General features: G+C 41.0%; 2 protein-coding genes and 2 long non-coding RNA genes across 4 annotated transcripts in view; 3 read left to right on the forward strand and 1 right to left on the reverse strand.

Moving 5' to 3' along the window:
- The first annotated feature begins 1,184 nt into the window (after window positions 1–1,184).
- Window positions 1,185–3,783, forward strand: LOC103512048. The gene is made up of 3 exons (XM_026825638.1): window positions 1,185–1,267; window positions 1,353–1,533; window positions 2,355–3,783. Coding segments are annotated over exons 1-3 (1,077 nt in total). The 5' UTR covers window positions 1,185–1,266; the 3' UTR covers window positions 3,250–3,783.
- Window positions 3,784–6,943: 3,160 nt separating this feature from the next.
- Window positions 6,944–7,786, forward strand: LOC113468597. Its single transcript, XR_003392288.1, has 2 exons — window positions 6,944–7,329; window positions 7,743–7,786. It is a non-coding gene; the product is annotated as an uncharacterized LOC113468597 (long non-coding RNA).
- A 1,107-nt stretch (window positions 7,787–8,893) lies between these two features.
- Window positions 8,894–19,854, reverse strand: part of LOC103512053 (polyhomeotic-proximal chromatin protein) — a 61,149-nt gene continuing 50,188 nt past the window's right edge. The window contains exons 6-15 of the mRNA XM_008476806.2: window positions 19,669–19,825; window positions 19,252–19,447; window positions 17,548–17,632; window positions 16,400–16,577; window positions 16,136–16,155; window positions 14,539–14,702; window positions 12,133–12,349; window positions 11,543–11,740; window positions 10,249–10,458; window positions 8,894–9,139 (exon numbers count right to left, since the gene is read on the reverse strand). Coding sequence (XP_008475028.1) covers window positions 8,894–9,139; window positions 10,249–10,458; window positions 11,543–11,740; window positions 12,133–12,349; window positions 14,539–14,702; window positions 16,136–16,155; window positions 16,400–16,577; window positions 17,548–17,632; window positions 19,252–19,447; window positions 19,669–19,825 — 1,671 coding nt within the window. The remainder of the gene's footprint in view (window positions 9,140–10,248; window positions 10,459–11,542; window positions 11,741–12,132; window positions 12,350–14,538; window positions 14,703–16,135; window positions 16,156–16,399; window positions 16,578–17,547; window positions 17,633–19,251; window positions 19,448–19,668; window positions 19,826–19,854) is intronic.
- On the forward strand, window positions 12,685–13,693 carry LOC113468598. The gene is made up of 2 exons (XR_003392289.1): window positions 12,685–12,806; window positions 13,567–13,693. It is a non-coding gene; the product is annotated as an uncharacterized LOC113468598 (long non-coding RNA).

The raw sequence follows: 19,854 nt of genomic DNA on the forward strand, positions 1-19,854 counted from the left end.
GATTGTTTTAATTATGAGGACAATGTACATTAATAATGTATTAGAGAACACCATCAACCTCAAAATTTAACTCTCTCACACATTTCATTGAAGAATGGAATACGAGAATAAGAGAGAGAACTCGCCATTTGAACCCAATGAAAAAATAGAAAGTAAAAAAACAAGTATACCAAGTAGGGGGCAATGATCATTATTATTAAGTATGCCAAGTGAGGGGGCAGTAAGATCATTATTATTATATTATTTTAAATGGCTAACACGGTGAGAGTTTAGGTAGGTTAAGTTAGTTAGAATTTTTCTTTTTTCTTCTCTCATCTTAAAAATATAATTTGACTCTTGTAAGGGGCGTTTGATACAAACGTATCACATACTTCGTACCAGTCACCACAAGGCATACTTATGTCTGTATGTTTCACCACCAAGGCACTTCACTTGGAATTTAGTTACCGAGGCACTATCACCACCAAGGCACTTCACTTGGAATTTAGTTCCGAGGCACTATTGATTCATTTAGAGTCGGTACATTCAACTTGCTACTGCCACTGGTAAAAAAAACTTCTGTTTTGCCATATAAAAAGTTAATTGTATCATACAACACACACCAGGTAAGTAGTCTGATTTAGCTAGATCTTTTTCCACTGTTAACTTACAGCTGGCTCTTACAATATCAAGTTTTAAGTGTTTGTCAACCCTTGAGTCATACATACATCATGCTTTAGTAGTGAATAGGTGTATTTTCCTTCCTTCCGGAAAATCACTCTACCATAATAATTATTGTTCATGTCAACATATCTTTCAGTTGGAAAAAGATGTTCAGGATTGGACAAGGTATAAAATTCTCAAAGAAAATGGAAAGCCAACTTTTAGGCTCAGGATCAAGCCAGATGCTGTCCCCCACAATCATATGGTACCTCCTGCTGCTGGGACAGCGGGGACTGCTGAAACCCTCCAAGAGAATGATATGGTAATTTCTTTTTATTTATACAGGGTGATTCAAAAAAGTGTGCAAAAACTTTAACCACATGTTTTTGGGGTCATTTTAGGGTCAACTCTATAGTAAAAGTTGCGAAAATCCTTCCTAAAGGAGGTACACGCCCCCAAAGTTTCAAATGCGCCTGCAGTTTTGAAAAGTATGAAATGTGTTTTTCTATTAAACTAGTTAAATTTCAGCCCGTTAATGTTCTTATGATTTAAGTTAAAAGGCCTTTTCTCGCAGTTGTTGTCAGTGTTTTGAGTGGAGTAGTTCTTGTTTGTGTTATTAATAAAAATGGTGTATCAGTTTAGTTTTGAAGAATTGACAGATATCCATTTTTGTTACGGCCTTGCTGATGGCAATGCGAATTTAGCTAGACTGGTGTATCAGTTTAGTTTTGAAGAATTGACAGATATCCATTTTTGTTACGGCCTTGCTGATGGCAATGCGAATTTAGCTAGACGACTGTACCAAGATAAGTATCCAAACAGGCATCTTCCGAACAACCGCACATTCACAAGCGTACACACAAGATTGCGTGAAAGGGGAACCTTCAAAACCAATCATGGGGGAAACTCTGGGCGTGAAAGGACACAGCGTACACCCAAGATTGCGTGAAAGGGGAACCTTCAAAACCAATCATGGGGGAAACTCTGGGCGTGAAAGGACAACCCGCGAAGTGCATGTTGAAGAGAGATTGCGTGAAAGGGGAACCTTCAAAACCAATCATGGGGGAAACTCTGGGCGTGAAAGGACAACCCGCGAAGTGCATGTTGAAGAGGACGTACCGTTAACTGGGGCAACTTCAGCCCTTAAGGGCAACATTAGCCCAAAACGTGAAAAATGATTTCACGCGCCATAAAATTTGAACCTCCGCGAATTAATCAATCAAACAATGTTGATGTATTTGACCAACTAAAGGCCTGCTATGCCATAAGCCGCAAGTCTAAAAAATGGTGGCATAGGTTGTTCTTTCACATGTTGGATATGACGATTGTAAACTCCTTCATTTAGATATTTCTATGAAGGATTTCCGAAGGGAAGTCGCCTCCGGGCTGCTAGCCCCCAATCAGGTTGCAGGTCCTTCAGGTAAACCTACTGTGGCAACAGAAGTTCGAGTAAGGGAGGCAGCACATATGCCCCGGTACATTGACAGCCAAAGGCGATGTGCCAATTGCTGTACAAACATGTTGTTAAAGATATTTCTATGAAGGATTTCCGAAGGGAAGTCGCCTCCGGGCTGCTAGCCCCCAATCAAGTTGCAGGTCCTTCAGGTGAGCCTAAGGTTCACTTTAAACCTACTGTGGCAACAGAAGTTCGAGTAAGGGAGGCAGCACATATGCCCCGGTACATTGACAGCCAAAGGCGATGTGCCAATTGCTAATCATGGGGGAAACTCTGGGCGTGAAAGGACAACCCGCGAAGTGCATGTTGAAGAGGACATACTCGAGGCAGTTGACAATGATCCAACTATCAGCACTAGGGAGATATCTGTAAATTTAGGTATTAGCCAATCGGCGGTATGGAGAACACTACATGAAAACTTGTTTTATCCTTACCATTTACAACGCGTGCAGGGTCTACTCGAGCGGGATTTCGGACCTCGCCTACAGTTCAGCCGTTGGGTTTTGGTCCAGATAGCAACCGTGCTCAACTTTGTCAGCAGCATACTGTTTACTGACGAGGCAAATTTTAGCCGTGACGGAATTACCAACTTCCACAACAACCACATCTGGGCTATGGAAAACCCGCATGGCATCGTACAGAAAAACCATCAGCAGACATTTTCCTGGAATGTATGGGCAGGAATCATCGGCGACACACTCTTGGGTCCTTTCTTCCTCCCTCCCATTTTAAATGGGGACAATTACCTAGACTTCCTCAGAGAACATTTAATGGATATGATACCATTAGAATATCGACAAAGAGGTGTGTTGTTTATGCACGATGGTGCCCCTGCTCACTACCGGATCACAGTTCGACAGTTCCTGGACGAAATGTTCCCCCGAGGTTGGATTGGAAGAGGTGGCCCTCATCCCTGGCCGGCCAGATCCCCAGAGTTTAATCCACTCGATTTTTTCCTATGGGGATACGTGAAATCATTAGTGTATCGTACACCTGTACCTGACAGAGAAACTCTCCGTATACGGATAATCGAGGCTTTTAACACCATTAGAAATACGCCAGGGATTTTCCAACGTGTTCGGCAATCCTTTCAAAGGCGTATGGAAGCCTGCACTGAATCCGGAGGAGCCCATATTGAACACGTTTTGTAAATTGTGTTCTTGCCATGTACCTGCAGTGTTAAAGGTAAGTGTTAATTATTCAGAAGTTAGAAACAAAACATTGCATACTTTTCAAAATTGCAGGCGCATTTGAAAAGCTTCAGTTCACATTTTCTAGCACTTCTGTTGGTCTGAGAAAAAAATTATTCCGACCTTATTTGTAGATAAAATTATCAGGTTTAACAAAGTGAAAACGAAATTTAAATCCATGCATCCACCGAAAAGTTACAGCCTTTTTTCTTTCAGCCGACCCTCCTGTGGCCGCCCCTGAAATTGTGATGGTCTTCATTTCCACGCCAAAAGAAAGCTACTATCTTGTATTGGGAGTGACTTTTTTACCCCGTTCCGATCACACGAACGGGTTAGCCGTAATAAAAAATATTCGATTTTTTTAAACCAACTTTGGGGGCGTGTACCTCCTTTAGGAAGGATTTTCGCAACTTTTACTATAGAGTTGACCCCCCCTAAAATGACCCCAAAAACATGTGGTTAAAGTTTTTGCACACTTTTTTGAATCACCCTGTATATTTAACTTTTTTTTTGGTGTAATAATTCTCGTATTATATTATATGATCATGTAAAAATTAATATTAAATAAAGTTGTTTATTTTTAAGTATAAATCGTGTTGTTTTTAATTTTTCCCAGGGGTTAAAATATTATAGACAAAATGGTAATCGAACACCTTGGGTCGAAAAAAGAAAATGACCAATTTTTTCATAAATAACATAGACTTCTATCATTGTAATTTTTTGCAAAAAAATAATTACAATTTCAAATAAAATTACTATTGTTAAAGAAATAGTACAAAAAATAAAAGTGCATAACATCTAGATTGGTATAAAATTATAGATACGCTTTTGGAGAAAAAAAATTCCGTCGTTTTTTTACCTTGTCAATTAAAAAAAAAAAATCAACAGTTCAACACTCATAGCACGTATCCTAATGTAATATTATGTTCCTAAAAAATCTAAAAATACTGAGTCTTGAACTGAATTTTTTTACAATCGCTCGATATCAAATCATTATGTGATTTGAAACCTGATTCCAGCGACTGGTAGGTTTACTATATCCGTATCCTCTAGTAGTCTAATACTCTAATACATTATTAATGTACATTGTCCTCATAATTAAAACAATCATATTCCAGGTTTATGGCCTCCCGCACTCCGGCGCGACAAAGCCTGATTATCATGCTGTGATACCTACAAACAACATAAAAGTTGGGAAGAAGCTCTCTGCTTTGCCACAAAGAATTTATGATTAGTTCTATTTACGAACAACCTCCTTGATCAAGTGGAATTAGACGCGACGTATGTTTCGTGAGAATCGTGAGTCAAACTCGTATCATGTATAGTTGTATATTGCGAACCAGAACGCGAAATCAAGATTATTCCTCTTTTCTTACTCTCACAGATGGCTCGCGAGTCCAAATCCACTTTTACTCAAGGTTTGCACTCCAAATACCCGGAATCGATACCCGACGACGTCAATTTTTTTTTCTTTTTACAATTAAGACGTCCTTGAAATCTGAGAAATACCCAAGTGACTAGCAGACTAGCTGGCTTTTTTTGCTTGGAAAATATCTACTTAACTTACCTACTTGGTAAAGAACAATATTGTATTCGTTTTGTACGTCATAATGTCGTAAAGGTTTTGTATTGCAATGACTATTCCTAATTCCTAAATGACGTCATTTCACATTACTTTATGATTTCATACAGATTTTTTTATATATATGTATATCTAAGGAATGTTCTTGCTTAGAGATACCGTTTTCTTCTATCGACACTTCAAAAGTATCCCATGTTGGAATTGAACCTCTGTTCTCCCAAGTGACGAGTCGCTTTTTACCACTGAGCTAGGTCCTGAGGCTTTCTTTGTTTCTAAAGCTGTCAACTCATAGTCGATGGCCGTCGACCGATGTCGACTGAAACCGTCTACACTGCCTCGACAACATGATTCACCTAACCACTTGACGACCGTCCAGTGTGGACACAGCTTAAGAAGAACAGCAATAAAAAGAATGTACCTACTATAAATATAAAATACTTTCCTATAACAGGCATTTATCAAGATTCAGGTCCCTTAATAGTGAAATATACAAAAAAAAGCCCATTTCATAAAATACGCCGGCCAACGCGCTCTTTTGGGCCTCAAAATTCGGACGAATACTTTTTGGTGGGCGCAAATTTGAATCAGTCAAGGTAAACTTTAAAGCCTCTTCAAAGCCAGCGTAGTTAGACTGGCTTGAAAGGAAATTCGCTCAGTAATTTTTTTCCTGAGATTTTCAGGAAGGACTATTTTAGTGAAACAAATAGCATCCCCTGAAGCATAATTATTTTATTGATTTGTGTTGTTTGTTTCCAGTAGTGACCCAAAATAGTCCAAACCTATCGACCAGCCCAATCCTAGGCACTGGTGAAGATCAAAGCAGAAATTTTTCGATGATGTTCGTTCGTTTTGCGAAAATTTCACTCGTTTTTTTTACGTTTTGTTGTGGAATCAAAACAAAATTCCACTCTAGGCTTGGTGACTCACATTGGTGGGATGACGTCACTCTCTACACTCGCAGATAATCGTTCGTGTTGTGATACCTACACGTTTGAGTCGTAACTCGCAATGATAGAATGGACAGAGTTAACTTTCTTTATTGTCAACTCGAGAGGTTACTGGGTTGGCCTTTAACTTGTCAAGTACCTAGAGAAGTTACTATAAGTCGTAACTCGCAATGACAGAATGGACAGAGTTAACTTTCTTTTGTTGTCAACTCGAGAGGTTACTGGGTTGGCCTTTAACTTGTCAAGTACCTAGAGAAGTTACTGAGTAGGCCTTTAACTTGTCAAGTACCCATAGAGTTACTGGGTGGGCCGTTAATTTGTCAAGTACCTAGAGAAGTTACTGAGTAGGTCTTTAACTTGTCAAGTACCTACAGAAGTTACTGGGTTGGCCTTTAACTTGTCAAGTACCTAGAGAAGTTACTGAGTAGGCATTTAACTTGTCAAGTACCCATAGAGTTACTGGGTAGGCCGTTAACTTGTCAAGTACCTAGAGAAGTTACTGAGTAGGCCTTTAACTTGTCAAGTACCTACAGAAGTTACTGGGTTGGCAATTTTCTTTCTTTTTACAGTTTATTGAACTACTTGTAAGTTCTGATTGCTTGGGTTGAGTTATATTGATTGGATGGGTATTGGGTTTAGTTTCAGTGATACCAGCCGGACACATCCACTTGTCTAGGGCTCCTCTATTCAGAGGTCTTTTTTGTGGTCAAATTTTCAAATAAAATTCATGTTCGGAGTGGAATTTAAAACAAAAGGCTAGGTGGCTGGGTAATGTATAAATAAAAATAAAATGAAGGGGTAGGTAAATAATTTGTTATTAACAGGGATAAATACAAATTTTAGTCTAGAACGAAAAATACTACCAAGGACAAAGTGGTGTGAGTCGTATAGACCCTGCACTATCGACCCTCGTACCTGGAACCTCCTGCTATTTTAAGATATCTAAACGTAAAATTTTTGAGTGTGGACCATAGGAAAAAAAACAACTCAATTTCTTCATTTTCCCTATTTTCAGCAAGGGTCGAGGCTATGGTCAAGACTCCGTTGAGGCCGCTTCTATTCATTAGCATGCTTCATTTTCTCTAGGGTCGGGGCTCCATTGTGGACGCCTACTTATGGCCATAGCCTAGTTAACTTAGCTTAGATTCTCGTGTTCCGACTTGTCTGTAAAGCTCGATATTTGAGTAAGAATCATTTTCTTTGCAAACTTGAATTCTTTGAAGTAGGTACATCTCATGAATCAGTCAAGGTAAACTTTAAAGCCTCTTCAAAGCCAGCGTAGTTAGACTGGCTTGAAAGGAAATTTGCTCAGTCATTTTTTTTCCTTAATTTTCAGGAAGGACTATTTTAGTGAAACAAATAGCATCCCATGAAGCATAATTATTTTATTGATTTGTGTTCTTGTTTGTTTCCAGTAGTGACCCAAAATAGTCCAAACCTATCGACCAGCCCAATCCTAGGCACTGGTGAAGATCAAAGCAGAAAGAGAGAAATGAGGTTGCTGAAAAACAGGTAAGTTCTCGGTTCATATTTCAGGTCTGTTGCAGTGTTATGGTGGGTTTACGTTTACACGCTCAAGCCATTTGCATGCCTCGGTGGCGTAGTGGTCAAGACGCTCGCTTGGTAATCAGGAGGGCGTGGGTTCGATCCCAGCCGAGGTATGGAATTTTATCCTGATTGTTATGGTGGGTTTACTTTTACACGCTCAAGCCATTTGCACAAACTGGCTTGCGCAAACCAGTTTACACAAGTGAATCGTAGCGTGTGAACGCAGGCTTAAAGTTTGCACAAGCCAAAATACTGTTTCTAGGTTTCTCTTCCAGGTTTGTGCAAACCGAGGCAGACGCTTCTACCAACCAAGCGAACTAGGCTGGCTACTTATTTCTTTTTCTCAATGTTAACCTCTTTTATCTTTCATTTTGCAGGGAGGCTGCGAAGGAGTGTCGACGGAAGAAGAAAGAATACATCAAATGTCTCGAGAATCGGATATCTAAACGTAAAATTTTTGAGGGTGGACCATAGGAAAAAAACAACTCAATTTCTTCATTTTCCCCATTTTCAGCAAGGGTCAAGACTCCGTTGAAGCCGCTTCTATTCATTAGCATGCTCCATTTTCTCTAGGGTCGGGGCTCCATTGTGGACGCCTACTTATGGCCGATCTTACCACTGATAGTTAACACAGAGTCAAGGGTTTTCTTTAACGTCACCCATTTGATTTACACAGGAAAGAATTCTTAAACTCAGGATTAACTTTTTTTAAGGTTTCATAGAGAACTGTAACGGCTAAGGTCTTATCGTCCCGAAATCGAAGAGAGAAGGAGAAAGCCAGCCGTTCTGGGAACGAACCTTATCCCTTGAGGAAAAAATCCGCTTCGGGCGGGAATCAAATCCGCGGCCTAGCGCTTACAAGGCTGGCGCTAGTATTTCTTAAACTCTGGATTAACTAAAAACCTGTGGTAAGATCGGTCATTATTGTATTAGGACCACCTGATATTTTGATTTATTTACCGATAGTATTCTTCACTCTGGACGCGGCGTGACCTATGTACGTACCGCTGATAGTTAACACAGAGTCAAGGGTTTTCTTTGACGTCACTCATATGATTTACACAGGCAAGAATTTCTTAAACTCAGGATTAACTTTTTTTAAGGTTTCATAGAGAGAACTGTAACGGCTAAGGTCTTATCGTCCCGAAATCGAAGAGAGAAGAAGAAAGCCAGCCGTTCTGGGAACGAACCTTATCCCTTGAGGATAAAATCCGCCTCGGGCGGGAATCAAATCCGCGGCCTAGCGCTTACAAGGCAGACGCGTTACCAACCAAGCTAACTAGGCTGGCGCTAGTATTTCTTAAACTCTGGATTAACTAAAAACCTGTGGTAAGATCGATCATTATTGTATTAGGACCACCTGATATTTTGAGGTCTTATCGTCCCGAAATCGAAGAGAGAAGGAGAAAGCCAGCCGTTCTGGGAACGAACCTTATCCCTTGAGGATAAAATCCGCCTCGGGTGGGAATCAAATCCGCGGCCTAGCGCTTACAAGACTGGCGCTAGTATTTCTTAAACTCTGGATTAACTAAAAACCTGTGGTAAGATCGATCATTATTGTATTAGGACCACCTGATATTTTGACAACTTCCGAAGAATCTCCCGTCTGTTCTCCTTCAGCAGGTACGCCTCCCATGGCTTCTAGTTGTTCCTGACTCAACTCTGTATGCTGTTGTTGCTGCTCGTCTAACGTGCCCTCCTGCTGTTCATGCTGCTGCAACTGTTGCTGTTGTTGTTGCAGAAGAAACTCTGCTGCCTGCTCGTGAGTCAGCTCCTAGAAAATCGGATCAGATTGTGAATGAATGAATATGTAACTACTGAATACTGTGCATAAGGTGATGGGTAAATGTTAAGCAGCAGGAGAAAAAAAAATCTTTTGATTCAGTTTGCTAACTAGATGTGAAATCTGTTTAGCCTCAATGCAGGTTATGTATTTAGGAGATAATGAATAAATATGTAACTACTGAATATTGTGCATAAGGTGATGGGTAAATGTTAATCAGCAGGAGAAAAAAAAATCTTTTGATTCAGTTTGCTAACTAGATGTGAAATCTGTTTAGCCTCAATGCAGGTTATGTATTTAGGAGAGGAGCTCACCTCTATATAAGTTTAATTTAAGCTTAGGAGGTGCATTTATTGTTTATTTATATTGTTGTCAATAAAGTTAAAGTTCAAAAGTCTTATAAAACCGGACTTGTATGTATGTAACATTGAACTCTGAGACCATACTTTTGTGCTAAACTTGATTTACTTCATCCAAATTAATTAAGCAATCAGATCAGCTGATCATGAGCCGAAATCAAAAATTGATCAATCTTATCGCTAACTCACTTGGTCGCCAGCCTAGTTATCTTAAAGACATTGAACTCTGAGACCATACTTTTGTACTAAACTTGATTTACTTCATCCAAATTAATTAAACAATCAGATCAGCTGATCATGAGCCGAAATCAAAAATTGATCAATCTTATTGCTAACAAGCTTGGTCGCCAGCCTAGTTATCTTAAAGGGTAGCGCATCTGCCTTCTAAGCGCTAGGTCGCGGGTTCGATTCCGCCCGGGGGGCAGATTTCATTCTAAACGGATGATGTTCGTTCTCGGAACGGCTGGCTTTCTCCTATCCTGTATTCCTTCTCTTATCCTGTATTCCTTCTCTCTTAGCTTTCGGGACGATAAGATCTTGGCAGTTACAGTTCCCTCTATCAAACCACTTTAAAAATCTTGAAAAAAAAAACCTTACCTGTGTTTCCTGTTGCTGCATCATTTCCTGTTGTTGCTGCTGTGCCAGAGCTTGTAACTCGGCTTCCTCCTGCTGTTGTTGCTGTTGCAGTAGTTCTTCCTGTTGCTGTGCTGCTTGTAAAAAAAAAAGAAAAAAAAACCTTACCTGTGTTTCCTGTTGCTGCAGCATTTCCTGTTGTTGCTGTTGCTGCTGTGCCAGAGCTTGTAACTCGGCTTCCTCCTGCTGTTGTTGCTGTTGCAGTAGTTCTTCCTGTTGCTGTGCTGCTTGCACTTGGGCCAGAACCTCGTCCGGATTCTCCACAGGTAATAGCTGACCATTCTCATCCTGTTGGAACACCTGGGTTTCCATGCCACTCTGAAAGGGTTGGAAAAGATATTGTTGCTTAAAGGAGAGAAAAATGACAATTTTTTTTACATAGGTATGGAAATTTCGTGCCAATAAATGTTTGGAAGAAAACCTTATCTCTTGACGTAAAATTCGATTCTGCAATCAAAAATTTGACCTTACAATTTTTCCCTTTACATATCTACAACTTTTAGCTTTTGGAATATCGACTTTTTTCACATTAAATCTCCTGGAAATTCCAAGGCATAGGACTTAGACAATGGAATTCTCTCCATAGGGAGATAAAAGGGACTCAGAATCTCAGAAAGTCTAGAAACATTTAAGACCTCCCTCCCCCCTGGCAAAATATCTTGAAGGCTCACAGTGAAAATCAGTGGTTGGCTGGAAGAACTCTCCCAGGAGAACCCTGCCGCTAGCAAGAAGAAGAAGAAGAAGAAGAAGAAGAAGAAGAAGAAGAAAAAAACAAACAAACACCTGTACTGTATACATATGGCACTATGACATATATCTTACAGGGTGAAACGCAATCTTACCTGGTCTTGGAACATCTGTATGGTACCCGTGGCCTCGTTATACTATTGAAAAGGAGAGAAAAATAACTATTTTAGGTATGGAAATTTGGTGTCAAAAATCACTATTTTAAGTATGGAAATTTGGTGTCCTAGCAAAAAATACTTGAAAGAAAACCTTCCCTACTTAAGTAAAATTCGACTGTACACAAAAATTACATATTTAGCGTTCCACTTGAAAAGCAAAAGTTGAGCTTGAATCTACAACATTTAGCTTTTAGTATTTTTACACGTTCGATTCCCGCCCGGGGCAGATTTTATCCTAAGCAGACAAGGCTGCACCATTTCGCTTTCTCCTGTTCTGTCTTCCTTCTCTCATCGCTTTCGGGACAATAAGACCTTGGCAGTTATAGCAGTTCTCTCTATCAAACCTCTTCAAAAATGAACAAAAAAAAACGAGTTTTCGGCATGATATCAACTTTTTTACACGTCGAAAAAAAACTACCCATATTTTTTACACGTCGAAAAAAAAACTACCCATAACCATAAAAGCCATAAATCCTACAGGGTGAAAACCATCTTACCTGATCCTGGAACATCTGTATGGTGCCCGTGGCCTCGTTATACACCGCCTGGTCCAGTAGCATCTCCTGTCCGTCTATGGTCGCACCCTGTATAATAGTAGGCTGTCCATTCTCATCAGTCACATAGAGGCACTGTTGCTGACCATCCTCCCCGGTGGTCAATAGGACAGCACTGCCATTCAGCTCACTACTAGCCACCTAGGGAGAAAACAAAGATCATAGTGTTTAGTGTTAGCTGACGAAGCAGAGAATTGCAAAGCTCGTAATAAAACATGGAGTTTAAGTTAGGCTCATGTTCGCAAAAATTGTGACGTAATATTTGTGAAATGTAGAGTTCAAAGATGCTTTCGGGAATGCAGCCCTCATAAGCATCATTATTAAGTAACGAATAAAAGTCACTGAACTAAGGTAGTTCTAAAAAGGACTTCCTCAAAACTATTTTTAGTAAAAAGAACTTTATTTTTCAGTGAACTGCTGAATGAGTCAGGTGGCTAGATCTTAAAACATGTAACTCATTTTTTCATATTTGCGATCGAAAAACGAGTATAAATTTTTGTCCATGGTGGGATTCGAACCCGGGACTTTCTCACCTGGTACAGTGTTCCATCTTCGCCAGCAATGGTGACCATCTCCTCCTGATGCTGTCCCTCTTCTCCCTGTACCACGGGTAACGCGATAGGCGCAGCCTCCTCCACCTCTTCCTCTTCATTACGGAACATCTTCAGCTTGCGAGCAGGCACGGCTAGAGCATTGCCTCCGCCCCCTGCCACGTCCTTCCTGTTCAGAATGGAAATGTGGGCCGAGTCCCTGGGAACATAGAAGAGGGGAATTTGTTGATTGAATAGACGAGGTAATGAGGTCTATGTTTGAACTGAACGAAATAATCATATTATTCCGACAATTAAATAATAAAAAGTTAAATAGATTTACCATTTGTACAAACATAAAACCTTGATAGAGAGATTTCGCACTTTCCCATAAATCATTACGATGTCCTGCGCATGAGCAGAAACCAAAACTCGTTTTCGTTATCGTTATCGAGCAATTATTGGGAAGTACAATTTGAATAAACTACTCACAAAAACGCCGACCCCGTCTGAACACGGGAAAAAGCGAAGAGTGTTGTCTAACATGTTTTCTCTATTATGTTACAGGGGGTCCCAGAAAAGTGGTTCTTCTCCTATCCGACGGCAATCTCATCCAGACTGAAATGTCCGAGGAACAGTTCGCCGCCTTGGAGAACAGTTAGGTGGTACGTACATAGGTCACGCCGCGTCCAGAGTGTACACCTGATCAGGTCTACCTGATAGTGTGCGTGCTCATCAGGTAGACCTGAGAGGCGTACCTGATAGTGAGTGGCTAATCTTACACTGGACCCCAAAGTCTAAGCACAGGGCCGACTGAGCTGTGAATTAAACTGTCCATATAACCCGGACCTCTAATAACCGAACTTTATCCAACTCGGGCTCATAGGTTGCTCCTACTAAATGTTTTTATTGCTTTGTTTCTAGCTACCCCAGACAAGCCACAAATCAACCACTCGGAGATCCACTATACACCTAGCCAAGCAACCAAAACCATACAGGAATGGAACCCGCAGCCTAGCCCTTACAAGGCAGACGCGCTACTAACAAAGCTAACTGGGCTGGCTTGGGATTAATTTAATTTGAATAAACTACTTACTTACAAAAACGCCGACCCCGTCTGAACACGGGAAAAAGCGAAGAATGTTGTCTAACATGTTATCTCTATTATGTTACAGGGGGTCCCAGAAAAGTGGTTCTTCTCCTCTCCGACGGCAATCTCATCCAGATAATTTGAATAAACTATTTACTTACAAAAATGCCGACCCCGTCTGAACACGGGGAAAAAGCGAAGAATGTTGTCTAAGATGTTTTCTCTATTATGTTACAGGGGGTCCCAGAAAAGTGGTTCTTCTCCTATCCGACGGCAACCTCATCCAGACTGAAATGTCCGAGGAACAGTTCGCCGCCTTGGAGAACAGTTAGGTGGTACGTACATAGGTCACGCCGCGTCCAGAGTGAAGAATACTATCGGTAAATAAATCAAAATATCAGGTGGTCCTAATACAATAATGATCGATCTTACCACAGGTTTTTAGTTAATCCAGAGTTTAAGAAATACTAGCGCCAGCCTAGTTAGCACAATTTGCACTAAACATAAATATTTGCAAAATAAATACAAGGCACAAATTAATTAATCAATAAAAGAATATTTCAGTATGTAAGAAGATATCTAAACGTGAAATTTTTGAGGGTGGACCATAGGAAAAAAACAACTCAATTTCTTCATTTTCCCTATTTTCAGCAAGGGTCAAGACTCCGTTGAGGCCGCTTCTATTCATTAGCATGCTTCATTTTCTCTAGGGTCGGGGCTCCATTGTGGACGCCTACTTATGGCCGATCTTACCACTGAGAGTAAACACAGAGTCAAGGGTTTTCTTTGACGCCCCCCATATGATTTACACAGGCAAGAATTTCTTAAACTCAGGATTAACTTTTTTAAGGTTTCATAGATAACTGTAACGGCTAAGGTCTTATCGTTTGTCTCGCTGGAGGACGTAAAACTGAGACAAAACCAGCCCTGTCAAGCCACAGACAATAACACTGGCTCTTTTGAGGGTACCTCGACACTTTTGCATTAGGTTTACATGTTTCAATGTTTGTTTGTTCCGCTATAACTCGCCATTGCCTGGTCCGATTTTGATGAAATTTGGTTAAAGGTCTTAAAATGTCAATGCACGTCGATCCTTGAAATATGATGATGGAAGAGAGTATTGTTAAATTCTCAGATTAGGAAAAAAAAATCTAAGAGAGGTGTACAGTTCAGAGAACTACTAGTTTGATAGAGGTTTGACGTCACCGTTTAACTGCTAAGGTCTCTTCTCTTTAGAGAGGGGGGTTTTGTCCTCCAATCGGCGGTAAGCATTGTGTATTTTCTTTAAATACAGGGTGCGATAAAATTAGTTCTCTTACCTGACGCTAGAGTTGCGTTTCCTAGGTGACGTTATCCGTTTGACTTTGAGCCCAGACACTTGGCCTTGATTTTGTAGAGCCGCGTTTACACTAGCATACTGGGGAGAATCTAGACCCGACAGACCACGCACATACTGGCTCGTACCTCCAGGAGACATTTCCACCTGGGATGAAAAGAGACACATTATTAGGATATATCACACAATGGTCGTGTTTTATTATTCTGTCTGTCTAGGGGACGTTAAACAGGGAGTAGACCTGCCTAGTCTGGCTGGGGGACTTTAAACAGATAGCAGCTTGAATTTCCCTTGCTAAAGGAATTGGAAAGGTTGCTAAAGAAACAGCCGACCCCGTCTATACACGGCAGTACTTACTGACGAAACCTGCTACGACAGGCCACTTAAGTATTTTCAATGGTTATCTGAAAGAGGACCTTTACGGGAATTTTTTTTATTTTTTTATGAAATTCTCAAAAAAGATAAAAAGTTCCATAATTTGGCCAGCTATTGAACCCACGCCTTCCTGATTACCAGGCGAGCGTCTTGACTATTGCACTTGGTCTCCTTTCATTAGGTGTTAATAAATATGTAACTACTGAATATTGTGCATAAGGTGATGGGTAAATGTTAATCAGCAGACGAAAAAAAAAAAAATCTTTTGATTCAGTTTGCTAACTAGATGTGAAATCTGTTTAGCCTCAACGCAGTCTTATAAAACCGGACTTGTATGTAACATTGAACTCTGAGACCATACTTTTGTGCTAAACTTGATTTACTTCATTCAAATTAATTAAACAATCAGATCAGCTGATCATGAGCCGAAATCAAAAATTGATCAATCTTATTGCTAACTCACTTGGTCGCCAGCCTAGTTATCTTAAAGGGTAGCGCATCTGCCTTCTAAGCGCTAGGTCGCGGGTTCAATTCCGCCCGGGGCAGATTTTATTCTAAACGGATAATGTTCGTCCTCGGAACGGCTGGCTACTTAGGAGGTGCATTTATTGTTTATTTATATTGTCAATAAAGTTAAAGTTCAAAAGTCTTATAAAACCGGACTTGTATGTAACATTGGACCCTGAGACCATACTGTTGTGCTAAACTTGATTTACTTAATCCAAATTAATTAAACAATCAGATCAGCTGATCATGAGCCGAAATCAAAAATTGATCAATCTTATCGCTAACTCACTTGGTCGCCAGCCTAGTTATCTTAAAGGGTAGCGCATCTGCCTTCTAAGCGCTAGGTTGCGGGTTCGATTCCACCCGGGGCAGATTTTATTCTAAACGGATGATGTTCGTCCTCGGAACGGCTGGCTTTCTCCTATCCTGTATTCCTTCTCTCTTAGCTTTCGGGACGATAAGATCTTGGCAGTTACAGTTCCCTCTATCAAACCACTTTAAAAATCTTGACAATCATGTTAAGCACACTTAAACCGCGGTTACCGCGAATACCGAGAACAAACCGCGGATACCGCGAACAAACCGCGGATACCGCGAACAAACCGCGGATACCGCGAACAAACCCATAGGCTTTTTTCACTCAGGTGATCAGGTTTGGATTATTCGACCCATCATACATCAGTTTAACTTGAGCTAACTTGAAACTCAACTTGTAGTCCTGATCATAAGAAGACTAATTAATTGACATACTCACCTTTATAGCGATTCACCGAACCCAGGACCCTCTTGTTGGTAGTCTCACCACTGCTGTTTAGATAAGTTATCTGTGGTTGTTGCCGGTAAAGCAATAGAAAAATCAAGTAGGAGCTACCTCTGTGTCCGAGTGGGTATTGGATAAACTTTGGATATTGGAGGTCCCTAATTATATGGACAGTATACTATTGGCAGGTCAGTCGACTTACCTTTATAGCGATTCACCGAACCCAGGACCCTCTTGTTGGTAGTCTCACCACTGCTGTTTAGATAAGTTATCTGTGGTTGTTGCCGGGACGTGTAGATTACTTGCGGCTGTTGTCGAGACTTGGGTGTACTGGTGAAGTCTGTGTAGCCCTTTGTGTTCTTTGGCCCCAGGATCTTTTGCTGCAGAGAGGACATAGGGAGGAAGAGGATATTATAAGTGGAATACGTAAGTAATGACGTGAATTTAGACACAACAATTGCGTCATTGGGTGGTAAATTAGTCGGTGAAAATTATTTGAAAAGGCAGGATTCTCAAGTAAAGCGTTCATTCATTCAACCAAAATTGAGGAGCTAGTTTAAATTGAAGGATCCCAATTAGCTTTTGTACCAAGAAATATGTAGGTGTTCCATTAGTATTGCTATAAGTTGGGTCATCGGCTTTTAGACACAACAATTGCGTCATTGGGTGGTAAATTAGTCGATGAAAATTATTTGAAAAGGCAGGATTCTCAAGTAAAGCGTTCTTTCATTCAACCAAAATTGAGGAGTTAGTTTAAATTGAAGGATCCCAATTAGCTTTTGTACCAAGAAATATGTAGGTGTTCCATTAGTATTGCTATAAGTTGGGTCATCGGCTCCAAGTAAAGCGTTCTTTCATTCAACCGAAATTGAGGAGTTAGTTTAAATTGAAGGATCCCAATTAGCTTTTGTACCAAGAAATATATATGTAGGTGTTCCATTAGTATTGCTATAAGTAGGGTCATCGACTTTAATAAACGCCCTTCGTCACTACGACCTGGTTAGATCTTTTGTGACATTGTTCCAGGTGTGACACGTAGGTGTTCAAAGGGGGGGAAAAAAACTCACCAAAGACGGAGTTTGTGGGGTTTGAGGTTGACTGTTGGGGGTGTGTCTCTTGGTAAAGTTGGCCGATGGGTCTTTGGTCATCGGCTTTAATAAACGCCCTTTGTCGCTACGACCTGGTTAGATCTTTTGTGACATTGTTCCAGGTGTGACACGTAGGTGTTCAAAGGGGAAAAAAAAAAAACTCACCAAAGACGGAGTTTGTGGGGTTTGAGGTTGACTGTTGGGGGTGTGTCTCTTGGTAAAGTTGGCCGATGGGTCTTTGAAAAAAAATAAAAAAACTCACCAAAGACGGAGTTTGTGGGGTTTGAGGTTGACTGTTGGGGGTGTGTCTCTTGGTAAAGTTGGCCGATGGGTCTTTGCTGATATTTCTGTGAAAAGAACAAGAAAAAGTAAATTAATTACAAGTGAAAGTTTTTTAATTAAAGGAATTTCAACCATGTTGGACAGGCTTAAATGCTCGTCGCAAAACTCGCTTCCTGACTTCAAGTTACAGTTTTTAAATTAAATAACTTTTAATCATGTTAAGCACACTTAAATGTTCGTCAGAAAAGTCGTTCCCCTCTTAATAAACCCCAGTAAATTTCAGTACTTGGACTCGAACCACCAACCTTGAGATTCGAATGGCACCGAACCTTCTGTAATGCAAGCAGGGCATCACTCAGGGTGTCTACCAAAATGGAAAAATAAAATTCCCTGACTTTTCTCGGTTTTCCAGTCCATTTTTTCCAAATTTCCAGTCTACTTGTTATACTATACACCACCTGGTCCAGTAGCATCTCCTGACCGTCAATAGTCGCACCCTGTATATATTCTACAGGATGAAACGCAATCTTACCTGATCCTGGAACATCTGTATGGTGCCCGTGGCCTCGTTATACACCGCCTGGTCCAGGAACATCTCCTGTCCGTCTATTGTCGCACCCTGTATAAATCCTACAGGATGAAACGCAATCTTACCTGATCCTGGAACATCTGTATGGTGCCCGTGGCCTCGTTATACACCGCCTGGTCCAGTAGCATCTCCTGTCCGTCTATGGTCGCACCCTGTATAATAGTAGGCTGTCCATTCTCATCAGTCACATAGAGGCACTGTTGCTGACCATCTTCCCCCGTGGTCAATAGGACAGCACTGCCATTCAGCTCACTACTAGCCACCTAGGGAGAAAACAAAGATCATAGTGTTTAGTGTTAGCGTTCTCATCAGTCACATAGAGGCACTGTTGCTGACCATCTTCCCCGGTGGTCAATAGGACAGCACTGCCATTCAGCTCACTACTAGCCACCTAGGGAGAAAACAAAGATCATAGTGTTTAGTGTTAGCTGACGAAGCAGAGAATTGCAAAGCTCGTAATAAAACATGGAGTTTAAGTTAGGCTCATGTTCGCAAAAATTGTGACGTAATATTTGTGAAATGTAGAGTTCAAAGATGCTTTCGGGAATGCAGCCCTCATAAGCATCATTATTAAGTAACGAATAAAAGTCACTGAACTAAGGTAGTTCTAAGGTAGTTAAAAAGAACTACCTCAAAACCATTTTTAGTAAAAAGAACTTTATTTTTCAATGGACTAATGAATGAGTCAGGTGGCTAGATCTTAAAACATGTAACTCATTTTTCAGCTCTCTAAAGTATAAGGTGTTGAAATTTGCTTCAATGAGTTACTTTTTTTTTACACCAATTATTTGCGATATACAGCCTGATTTCCTCGAATTTGCCATCAAAAATTTTGTCAAAAGAGACCGAATGTGCCATCAAATTCATATCACTAGATTTTTTTTTTAAATTGGTTTGACAGAGGGAATTGTAACATCCAAGGTCTCATCGTCCCGAAACCTAAGAGAGGTGGGAGATAGGATAGAAGAAAGCCAGGCGTTCCGAGAACGAACCTATTCGCCCCGGGCGGGAATCGAACCCGCGACCTAGCGCTTACAAGGCAGACGCGCTACCAACATCACTGGATTCAAAATTAACGCTTACTGCAGTACTCACCTGACAGATGGCGTAATAGTCAGGGCGCCAGATTTGAACGATGTCAGCTGCGGGATCTTGGGTGGCAAGGTCACATTGGTCGTCGCGTGCGACACTGTCTCCACAGGTCTCACACTCATATATCCCAACATCTCGTTATTCGTGAACTTAACGCTTCTCTCGTTTTCATCCAGAACAACAAACCCGCCTGCTTCACCTTTAACGCATACTGCAGTACTCACCTGACAGATGGCGTAATAGTCAGGGCGCCAGATTTGAACGACGTCAGCTGCGGGATCTTGGGTGGCAAGGTCACATTGGTCGTACCGTGCGACACTGTCTCCACAGGTTTCACACTCATATATCCCAACATCTCGTTATTCGTGAACTTAACGCTTCTCTCGTTTTCATCCAGAACAACAAACCCGCCTGCTTCACCTAATGGCTTCTTCTCTGGGGGAGGTTTGTCCGCGTTACCGGGTCCGGAGGTCTTGTTCTCCTCGTTCTTGTTGGTCATGATGTAGATGCCGGACGATAGGTTGGGAATTTCTACCGGGTCCAGTGCTACGACACCCTGTGAGTTGACTACGAGGACCTAGATAACGTTTGTGAGGGGAATAGGGA

This window comes from Diaphorina citri, unplaced genomic scaffold (assembly GCF_000475195.1).
Source record: "Diaphorina citri unplaced genomic scaffold, Diaci psyllid genome assembly version 1.1 scaffold785, whole genome shotgun sequence".
Classification (NCBI taxonomy): domain Eukaryota; kingdom Metazoa; phylum Arthropoda; class Insecta; order Hemiptera; family Psyllidae; genus Diaphorina; species Diaphorina citri.